At 39.8% G+C, this 10,858-nt stretch overlaps 1 protein-coding gene across 2 annotated transcripts; it reads left to right on the forward strand.

The window, feature by feature from the left end:
• The first annotated feature begins 2,472 nt into the window (after positions 1 to 2,472).
• LOC129356599 (NADH dehydrogenase [ubiquinone] flavoprotein 3, mitochondrial-like) lies at positions 2,473 to 10,772 on the forward strand. Of its 2 annotated transcripts, none has more exons than XM_055026173.1 (3): positions 2,473 to 2,635; positions 4,602 to 4,704; positions 10,522 to 10,772. In XM_055026173.1, exons 1-3 carry the CDS (start codon positions 2,591 to 2,593, stop codon positions 10,683 to 10,685), a joined length of 312 nt encoding a protein of 103 aa, XP_054882148.1. In that variant the 5' UTR covers positions 2,473 to 2,590; the 3' UTR covers positions 10,686 to 10,772. The 2 variants fall into 2 exon arrangements, with proteins under 2 accessions (XP_054882148.1, XP_054882147.1); XM_055026172.1 differs by lacking the exon at positions 10,522 to 10,772 and adding an exon at positions 7,252 to 7,993.
• The last annotated feature ends 86 nt before the right edge of the window (positions 10,773 to 10,858 follow it).

A 10,858-nucleotide genomic window follows, 5' to 3' on the forward strand; every position in this document is an offset into this window, starting at 1 on the left:
TCTGGCTGCTGCAGCTTCTGTCTGGCTGCTGCAGCTTCTGTCTGGCTGCTGCAGCCTCTGCCTGGCTGCTGCAGCTTCTGCCTAGTTGGCAGAAGCATCTGCCTGGCTGCTGCAGCTTCTGCCTGGCTGCTGCAGCTTCTGTCTGGCTGCTGCAGCTTCTGTCTGGCTGCTGCAGCTTCTGTCTGGCTGCTGCAGCTTCTGTCTGGCTGCTGCAGCTTCTGTCTGGCTGCTGCAGCTTCTGTCTGGCTGCTGCAGCTTCTGTCTGGCTGCTGCAGCTTCTGCCTGGCTGCTGCAGCTTCTGCCTGGCTGCTGCAGCTTCTGCCTGGCTGCTGCAGCTTCTGTCTGGCTGCTGCAGCTTCTGTCTGGCTGCTGCAGCTTCTGCCTGGCTGCTGCAGCTTCTGCCTGGTTGGCAGAAGCATCTGCTTGGCTGCTGCAGCTTCTGCCTGGCTGCTGCAGCTTCTGCCTGGCTGCTTCAGCTTCTGCCTGGCTGCTGCAGCTTCTGTCTGGCTGCTTCAGCTTCTGCCTGGCTGCTGCAGCTTCTGCCTAGTTGGCAGAAGCATCTGCCTGGCTGCTGCAGCTTCTGCCTGGCTGCTGCAGCTTCTGTCTGGCTGCTGCAGCTTCTGCCTGGTTGGCAGAAGCATCTGCCTGGCTGCTGCAGCTTCTGTCTGGCTGCTGCAGCTTCTGCCTGGCTGCTGCAGCTTCTGCCTGGCTGCTGCAGCTTCTGCCTGGTTGGCAGAAGCATCTGCCTGGCTGCTGCAGCTTCTGTCTGGCTGCTGCAGCTTCTGTCTGGCTGCTGCAGCTTCTGTCTGGCTGCTGCAGCTTCTGTCTGGCTGCTTCAGCTTCTGCCTGGCTGCTGCAGCTTCTGTCTGGCTGCTGCAGCTTCTGTCTGGCTGCTGCAGCTTCTGTCTGGCTGCTTCAGCTTCTGCCTGGCTGCTGCAGCCTCACAGAACCCCACTTTGTGCGACATCAATAACCGTCCTCCCAAAACAACATCAGGAATCAAAAACAACAGACATGTCAATTCAACAAAAAGTTTTTTGAGAAGGTTCATAATTATTATAAAAAATAAGTAAATAAAATCAACTCCGCTACATAGGCACTCGGGTGGATTTGATAAGAGGTAGAGAATCAGATATTGATCTGACCTTGGTATCTCAATTTTTGCAGATAGATGGAGCTGGAGGGTATGTAAAAAAAGTACAATAGAAAGTGATCATTATCCAATTTTTTGTTAAGGTAGGAACAAATATAGAAGAAGACCAGGTAGAAGTTGAAGGGAAATGGAAATTTGGGGAGGCAAATTGGGATAAATCTAACATAATAAATTAGATTAATATAATAAATATAGATTTGAATAAACCGATAAATGAATTAAATTTAGAAATTAGTAAAAGCACTATTAATACAGCATAAATAGTCATTCCTAGAAGTAGTGGTACTAAAAAGAAGAAGATAATTCCTTGGTGTACACTAGAGTGTTCAGTAGCAATTAAACTGAGAAATAAGGCTTTTAAAACACTTTGAAAAAATTATTTGTTTCCAAAATCTAATAATCTAATAATAGCATTTATAATTCCGGAGGTAGATATTATGAGAAATAAAAGAATAACAGATAAGTTGATAGTGTATACCAGTGAACTAATGGCTATATTAATGGCTTTAGAATGGATTGAGGAAACGAGAGAGCGAGGTTTTAATTTGCTCAGATTCAAGTAGTGCATTAATAAGTATTTTAGAACTAAATTCAGAATCAAAGCAAGATATTATATTGGATAGTATTCATTCAATTTTTAGGATGCAGCAAAAAAGAGTATTGTTGATTTAAATATTAAAATAAGCAAAAACGAGGTTAAAACTTTAGTAAAATGTATATTAAGATGAAATGGTAGGAACAGTGGGATAGAAGAAGCAATGCAAGATTTTATTATAGCTTCCAAAAAAAAGTTGGGGAATTCAGGAAATGTAAGAGGAGTAAAAAAGAAGAGGATAATATATCTAGATTAAGGTTTGGACATGTAGGATTAAACAGTACTCTTAAAATAATTAATAAATGTAGAACAGGTCTTGTAATTATTGTGGAAAATTAGAAACAATACAGCATATGTTTTTAGAATGCAGTAAGTACGTTCATGAAAGGGAGGTTTTAATTCATGATCTAAATAAGAATAAAAATAAATGAGATATTATGGATTTGCTTCAAAGATATTCTGGGGATGTAGTTTTTAATAGTATATTTAGTTTTTTAAGGAGAACAGGTATTATAGGAAGATTATAGTGGATTAACATCTTATCCATACTCCAGTCTGGAAGGTGGCGGTAATGAACCTGTAAGTTGTTTGCCAACTGCCATAAAACAAAAAGAAGAAGAAAAAGGTCCGTCCCTGCCCGTTTCTGTTTGCTGCAGCGAGGTCCTTCTCGCCTGGTCTTTCTCGCGAGTTCTTCTCGTCTGGTCTTTCTCGCGAGTTCTCTCGTCTGGTCTTTCTCGCGAGTCCTTCTCGGTGAACTTGCTTCCTGCAGCTGCTTCTTCGTGGAACCATTGTATTAACCACAGACGTTGAGGCCAGTCGGAACAAAACAGTAGGAACACAAAATGGCCGCCTGGTTGCTGCGTTCAAGTCGACTTGGTGCACTCAAGGTAATATTTAGTTATCTGATACAAAAGCTTTTAAACTGTATTCTATGATGATGTTAGGTCATTAACGACATCATATAAGTAATTTTTTAAAGCGCATGCTTGGAAGCTGATGTTGTGACATGATGGGCGGTAGCGTTCCTAATGACCCTCAAAGTTGCAAAAAAAGAAAAATGAAATTGACAATAGATTTTTTAAAAACTAAGATAAACACATCTTGAAACTATTTATGTGTTTTAATTTAGAACATAGCGTTATTGAGAAGTTATGACTCCTGTAATAAAGCAGAAAAAAGCACAGCCTTATCCTGAGACTAGGGCTGAACGAAATAGATTTAGGATTTATTGCGATATTTTGTTGTATTATTGTGATAGTGAATAAAGTGAGAGCTATTTCTCAATACTTTTAAGTAACTTTATTTATGGCTGTGTCCCATGACCTCAATCATTGTTGCACAAGTTGTTTTAGACATCTAGAAAAATAGACTTCAGGGATTTTGTTTATTTTCTTGGTCAAAGCAACCAATAAAAACCTCCGATAATTTTATTGAGCACAACAATCCCATGAAGAAATTTTAAAGGTGATAATCTCAATAATCAAATTTTCACAGCATCAAGTAAAATTTTCATTGTTTTAATTTGTAGAGCTTATCAGATACAGATCATAAAATGTTGCAAAAGAAAAACAGTACAGAAGTTACAAAAATCCTAAAATCTTATTGAGTTAACGTTCTCTAAATGGCTGAGTGAACTTTTTGAAAGTAATAAATTTGCAAGAAGATAGTGAGAGAAAGACTCATGTGACATGAAAAGGTGTTTTGTGGGTTAATCTTTTTGTTTTTTTTGTGTAGAACACATTTCCATCATTTCCACTCAAGATTTACACACAACAAAAACATTGAATACTGAACTGAAATATTATTTTACAGTTAATTCTTTAAATTAAGGGACAACCTGTTATATTGCAGGTATTTTGACAGCTGTCAATAAGATTGGACTACAGATGATTACATGTCTTCTGTGACATCAGTACACCAACATTCATTAATTTAAAAACAGATTCCACCTCTGAGGTGCAGTATGCCCCAAAAAGCTGGAAGCACAACATCAGAAGTGGATTGTCTGGGTTGTACTCATTGTTCAATGTTTTAGTGAAGCAGAGGGCAGAAAATCCTTGATAGTCTAAGTTTTTAAAACTTGAGAAGTGACAATTTGTCCACTTTGTTAGGGTGGACATAAAACAGGTGGATTGAGGACAAAGGTTACAAACTCCTTATTTCTGAAGCTTCACAAGCACATCGAAATTCCTTAGTGGGTTTTGTTTGGAGTTCTTTTCTAGTTTAAGTGTCCACATACTGTAAAAGCATAGAACATAATAAGCACATAAAATACTCAGGCTGTCATTATCTGCACCATTTTCATGTTGTTCAGACAATAAAATATATAATTTGTGATTTTAATTTTTTTTTTTTTTTTTTTACTTTTACTCTATTTACAGTCAGTCGTTTTGTTCACATTCAAGATTATTCCCACCCCCTTCTACAAAGCATTCTATGGAATCCATATCATACACCCAATTACTGCAAAGTAATAGCACCGATGCCAGGAGTGTGTCCTCGACCTGAAAGTTTGAGGTGCACAGAGAATAAAAATATTGATGGAAATTTAGTCCCATATGGTGTGCTGCTGACTCCTGGGTTAAACACATAACCTTCCGTCTCACAAATTGTTCTCTGTGTGTCATGTAGACATTGATGGAGGCAATTGTTGAGGCCTCTACCTCATGGAGTTTCTAACAAACCTGTCTGAATCGTGTCAAATGCAATTCCTCCTAATTTGAGTCAACTGAGCTGGCTGGAACTTTATACTTTGTTCAATGTTTTTGGCTGAAAAACAATATGTAATACTTAAATTTGTTTGTACAGTATTTCTTTCCAAAACTTTCTTCTTTTTTTTTTTTGTTCCTCCAGTTTGACAGCTGGGGCACTCTGAGACGTCAACCCCCTGGTTTGTTCTGCAGTGAAGCTAAAGAGTCGGTAAAACCAGTGAAAAATACAAAGGATCCAGACAAGAGTAAGGCCAGTTACATGTGGTGATATTATGTTTTACATCTTTCACTCTAATGCCGCGTATGTGTTCAGCACGTAAAATAAGTAGGGCACACGTCAATGTTTTTCTCTGTAAAAAAAAAAAAAAAATCTGTAACGAGACTAAGTGTTGGAAGTGACCCAAGTAATTCACACTCAGAAAAGCTGCCTATCGAACATAATGGTAGTTTCATATTGTTATTTTTTTATTTTGACAAATTCCCTTCAAATTGTGAGGGTTTATGGGGTCTCAGTATCACACACCCTTGTTCCTAGATGGGTTGAGTGGGGTGCTGGTGCGTATCTCCAGTGGTCAACGGGAGAGAGGCGAGATCACCCTGGACAGGTTGCCAGTCCATCACAGACAAAACAATAATAACCAATTTGATCAGTTTACCCCCATGTCCTTTTGTGAGAGCGATCTGAAACATCAGGGAACATTCTACCAAACTTATACAATAAGTTCAGTAGAAGAATTTAAAGTTCTGTTTCATGTATAGAAATCGTAATGGGGAAAACCCCATTACAGATCTCTCCCTAACCTGTGGAATTGAATGTCTGCTGTAGTTCTTTTATAGTTATTTTGCCAAGGGTTGTGCAGTTTATTATTATTATTTTTTTAATTTAAGAACAACTTAACGAAAATGTGTTTCATGTGTTCACAAAGAGCAATACAATCTTTTACATTTCTCTGGATATTACCACTTCATAATCACTTTGTGATTATTAAATATCTGGTATCCTGCAGTTTATTAATTAAATTTTTTGCTAGTTATGGCGTTCCATTTTCCGGGTGGTGTCTTTTATGGTGTACGATCCTCGACTCCAACTCACGTCAGAAAGAAATGGGATATGTTCGACCCTTCTGCTCCTTTTGTCCTTTTTGGTTGGGTTGTTCTCTTCTACAAGCATCCAGTTTCTTCTTATATCCCTCCTGTGTTTCATTCATTGATTGCTCCTTCTCTGTCCTTCCCGACTTGGCCCACATCACACTCTTAATCTTGTCAACCCAGGTTATAGATAGTTGGATGACGGTGACTTTGAAGCCTCAACTCACCATGTCTTTTATTGCTACAGATGTGTAGTTGCAGAGACGTGTGTTGTTCTCGTAAAATACAATCAACTTGGCTGGGAATGGGGTCTGGAATTCGAGCTTCGTTTCTCAGAGGACCAGCTTCACTTCAACTTGTACTTGTCTATGTTTTAGCAGCATGTCTGGGACACAGCCATTGTCTATTACTCTTTTCCCTGCCAGCTTAAAGCCTTTCTTTTGCCAGGCTCGTTTCAGTACTTCATCTTTGAACTTGACTATTATTGAATATGAGGGAGCATCAGGTGGAAGCCTGGATCCCAGAGAGAGGTGAGCTCTTTCAATGCCCAGGTCAAATAATGTCAGAATATCTCATTTGTCTTATAGTAGGATCTCTATGAAGGCTGCCATAGAGGAAGAACTGTGCTCAGAATCTTTTACAATGCCATGGAGTCTCGATCTCCCTCGAACTCAATTAGTTCAGCTTCAAGCTCATCCTGTGATTTACTTAGCTTCACAGCTGGCTCTACAATCTGCTAGATCCGTCCAAAATACGTCCAGTCTCCCGCTTGGTTTTTTTCCTCTTTAGCTTCTCGGAAGCCCTCTGCATTTTCACAATGTGATTCTCTTAGTTCTTGGAGAACAGTTTGTAAATTAGCTGTCTCGTCAGCTATATCGTTAGCTGCCAGTAACGCTTCCAAGTCCGAGAGGCTAGTCATGCATTCTTCATTCATTTTTTCTTCTTGTAAAATCAACTGTTGAGACAGTAGAGCTTATTTGTATTTGGACTTAGGCATTGTGACTCACTCATTAGTGTATTTTATGTCCTGCATAGAAAAAGGAAACTTTTAGAATTTGTCAAGGAGCTACTTTGCTGAGCTTTTAGCATCTCATTTGCTCATCGGAGGTCCTGGGTTGTACAGTTTTAAACATTGTTTTAGTTGATTACAGCTTATGATTAATTCCTATATCACAATGTTAAGAAAACTTGTGATCATGATGTTGTGTATCATTAACCCACATTTTCCTTAGATTTTTTTTTGTATTTCTGTAGCATTTTTCTGTTTTCTTATGTGCAAGTAACTATAGTCTGTCACTTTATATTGAAATGAATTTTAATGGTCTGTGTGTATGGAGATTAATTTTAAATGGGCTATGCATCACTTGCATCATTGTTTTTTAAATCTGAAATTATCATTTTAATTTGTATTTTGTATATAAATGTACTCCTTACTTTTTAGTAACTCATAGTGATTTTATTTCATTTACTTTTCAGTGCATGTGTTTTGGAAAACATTATACATACCATATTTTTAGCTCTCTGTAAGATAAGCCAGAAGTAAGCTAAATATGTATTCCGTGGTCTTTCTGTGGTGAATTTCAGTAAAGTTTGTTTGCAAAGTGTGAGATCAAGATTTTGGAAAATAGTTTTTAGAAAAATGTTCTGTTTAGTAACATTTGCTAGCATTGACCTATTTGTGTACAATTTATTTTCTTCCTCAGCAGGTGAAGATGAGAGGGCAGCTATGTGGACTTACAAGACTACTGTGGCCTTTCCAGTTAAATTGTTGGAACCTGGAATTTTGCCAAACTTTCTAGGTGTAACTAAAGAGCCAGTCCACTTCACTGCCACATCAGAAAAAACTGCAGCATCTGTTACAGCTTCCACTAAATCTGCTGGAGAAAATCACCGACTGTCACTGCTTCATCTGATCTGTATCAAAGCCAAGAAGAAGTTTCTCAGATACTTGCTCATGATACTTTACCGGTATATGTACCAGCAGAAGAAGCTTCAGTTGAGGCACTTTGTAAAGGCTCAGTGCCAGAAGACATTCCTTCCCTTGCTGTGACCATAGATGATGTTGTAAAACCAACTACGGTTTCTTCTAAGCTTGGGAATTCAGCAGCTGAAGAACTGTCTTCCTCATCATCCAGTGAATCTGATTCAGACTCAGACTCAGACTCAGAGTCCTTTCCTGAAGATGAGAATTTAGAAACCCAAACCAGAAGCTTTTCTCTGGAATTGCAACTACCAAGTCATCAAGAACAGAGAGAAATGAAAGAGTTTACAGTTAGCGGAGTGACAAAGGGCCTACCTAATTCAGAGGAAGCAGAAGATCAATCTGTAGTAGAGGCCTCCAAAGATAATTTGCAAGTCTTTGATATCCTTACTGCTACAAAGAGTGCAGCTGAGCTTACCAGTTCTGCTTTTTCAACCCATACTGCTCCTACTGATACCCTGTGTGAAGCTCAGCTGTACTTGTGAGAGCAACATGAAGCTCCAGAAAAAGCCCAGTCAAATTCTCCTTTAAAAGCAGCAGATGTGCTTATGGAACTTGAAGATGGCTTTGTGGATGCTGGTGAAGAATCATGGGAAAAAGCTTCTACTATTGGGCCTGTACAGTCAAAAACTGTCTCTGCTGAAGTAGTGGCTGATCATCCAGCTGAAGTTGGCCTGTTGAGACGGAGGACTCTGCCCGGGCGCTCGTGGAAGCTTCTGGAGAGGAGCTGTATGAGGAGACCTCTGCTGAACAGCCTGAGGGTATACAATACACCCGCCTTGCCCCTCACTCCAAACTTTTAATGCTGCAGATAGGCTTTGTTCTTCCTGTCCCTAAGAATAAGGTCTTTGGCAGGTTCCCTCACATTCTCTTTCACTCATATACTGTTAAACTTTTATGACTTTAACATCTAACCTTCAAACTTATTCCTGGCATCCAGCTAATTTGAGGGAAACATCTGAGGATACTTTTCCTTGACTTTATGGTTCATTCCTTCTTCTGGTTTGATTTAATTATGTATGTACAATGGATACACAAAGTAATCAGACTTCTTTAAAATTTTCACTTTTTGATCACAGCCATTTTCTAAAATCAAACAAGTTCATATCATTTCTCATGAATGTACACTCAGCATACAATTTTGACAGAAAACCCCCCTGAAATGTAGACATTTTTGAAAATTTATTGAAGGACAAAAACTGGAATATCACATGATCATAAGTATTCAGACTGTGGTGTGACGGGTCGCAGCAAAGTGGCATATAGCCTGAATACCTTTTGTATCCACTCTGCATGGAAATATATACACTCTTACTGCCAAAAGCATTTGCTCACCCATCCAAATGATCAGAATCCAATGTTCCAATCACTTCCATGGCCACAGGTGTATAAAATGAAGAACTTAGGCATACAGGCTGTTTTTATAAATATTTGTGAAAGAATGGCTCACTCTCAGGAGTTCAGTGAATTCCAGTGTGGGACTGTGGTTAGAGGGCACCCGTGCAACAAATCCAGTTCTGAAATTTCCTCAGTCTTAAATATTCCACATTCCTCTGTATTATAAGAAAATGGAAGTGTTTGGGAATGACAGCAACTCAGCCATGAAGTGGTAGGCCACATAAAATGACGGAGCAGGGTAAGGAGACGCTGAAGCGCAGAATGCCAAGAGGTCAGCAACTTTCTACAGAGTACATCACCTAGTGCAATGCAAAGCCTTGGATGCAGTGGTGTAAAGCACACCACCACTGGACTGTAGAGCGGTGGACATGCGTCCTGTGGGGTGATGAATCGTTCTTCCCCATCTGGTAATCTGATGGACGAGTTTGGATTTGGCGGTTACCTTGTCTGACTGCATTGTGCCAAGTGTAAAGTTTGGTGGAGGGTTGTTTGTCAGGAGCTGGGCCTGGCCCCTTTGTGCCAATGAAAGGAACTCTGAATGCTTTAGCATACCAAGACATTTTGGACAATTCCATGCTCCCAACTTTGTGGCAACAGTTTGGAGCTGGCCCCTTCCTCTTCCAAGATGACTTTGCACCAATGAACAAAACACACAGTTCATATAGACATGGATGGCAGAGACTGGTGAGGCTGAACTTGACTGGTTGGCACAGAGTCCTGACCCAACAGATCACCTTTGGGATGAATTAGAGCAGAGTCTAAGAGCCAGACCTTCTTGTCCAACATCAGTATGTGACCTCACAAATGCGTTCTGGAAGAATGGTCAAAAATCCACATAAACACACTCCTAAACCTTGAGGACAATAAAGGAAGAGCTAAAGCTGTTCAGGCTGCAAAGGGAGGACCAGCATCATATTGAACCCTATGGATTAGGAATGGGATCTCACTTAAGCTCATATGTGAATTAAGGCATGTGAGCAAATACTTTTGGCAATATAGTGCCAAATATTGCCAAAGGTTATATACACACTAATATATATGTAATCAGGTGATGTGCAACTGACTAATATTTCAATTGCTCTTGAATTTTTTTCTCCTTTGGTTGTGAGCTTGACATTTTCATTGCCAGCAGTTTTCCAGTGATATTTAGATGTAAATGTATATGACTAAATATGTGCTGATTTTTCAGTTGCCCCGCCCCCACCCCGCACCCCCATTTTCCTCATGTCCTAATGAGTCTTGTCAGTGGAAGTTTCTCTGTGTTGTATTTTACTTTTACAGGCTTCTATTTAATATGCCATGAACATGAGCCTTGAGGTCTTTCCCACAAATGTGTCTTCATACAAGCCTTGTTATTTTGGGAAATGTGATATTATAAGCTTCTTTATCAGAGCATGTGAATATGTAACTGCAGCCTCCAAAAGTCCTCGTAGTCCATTTCTGATTTCTTCCTGCTTATTGATGAATGCCTGCCAACAGTTTGATTTTAGGGGAAGAGAAAAAATGCTTCCAAGATAATTGACCTGGTTTGTGTTTCATGTGTGAAATGCAGCAAGATGCATCTCCGTCATGAGGTTCTCATTTTCTTCTGCAGAGTCAGCAGCAGTACCTCCAGAGCCTGAGAAATCTTTTGACAACAGCACTTACAAAAACTACCAGCACCACAGCTACACCAGCTACACATTTGCAGACCTGGATGTAGAGATGGCCAAGTATCGTCCTCAGCCCTCGTCCGGAAAACTGTCACCCAGACACTAGGGAGTAGGTGGTGTGCACAGTGGTGGTGGTTATGTTGCTAAATCGTTTGTTAAAATGTGATATGATTAAAGAAGTGTAAGAAATTAAGTGTTTTTGTCTGATGCAATGGCTCCTTTCTTTAGTGCCATGTAAAAAGAGAACTTGCTTATGATACCCTGCTGGTATTTCTACCA

Source organism: Poeciliopsis prolifica, unplaced genomic scaffold (genome assembly GCF_027474105.1).
Source record: "Poeciliopsis prolifica strain line A6 unplaced genomic scaffold, Auburn_PproV2 SCAFFOLD180, whole genome shotgun sequence".
In the NCBI taxonomy this organism is placed as follows: Eukaryota; Metazoa; Chordata; class Actinopteri; order Cyprinodontiformes; family Poeciliidae; genus Poeciliopsis; species Poeciliopsis prolifica.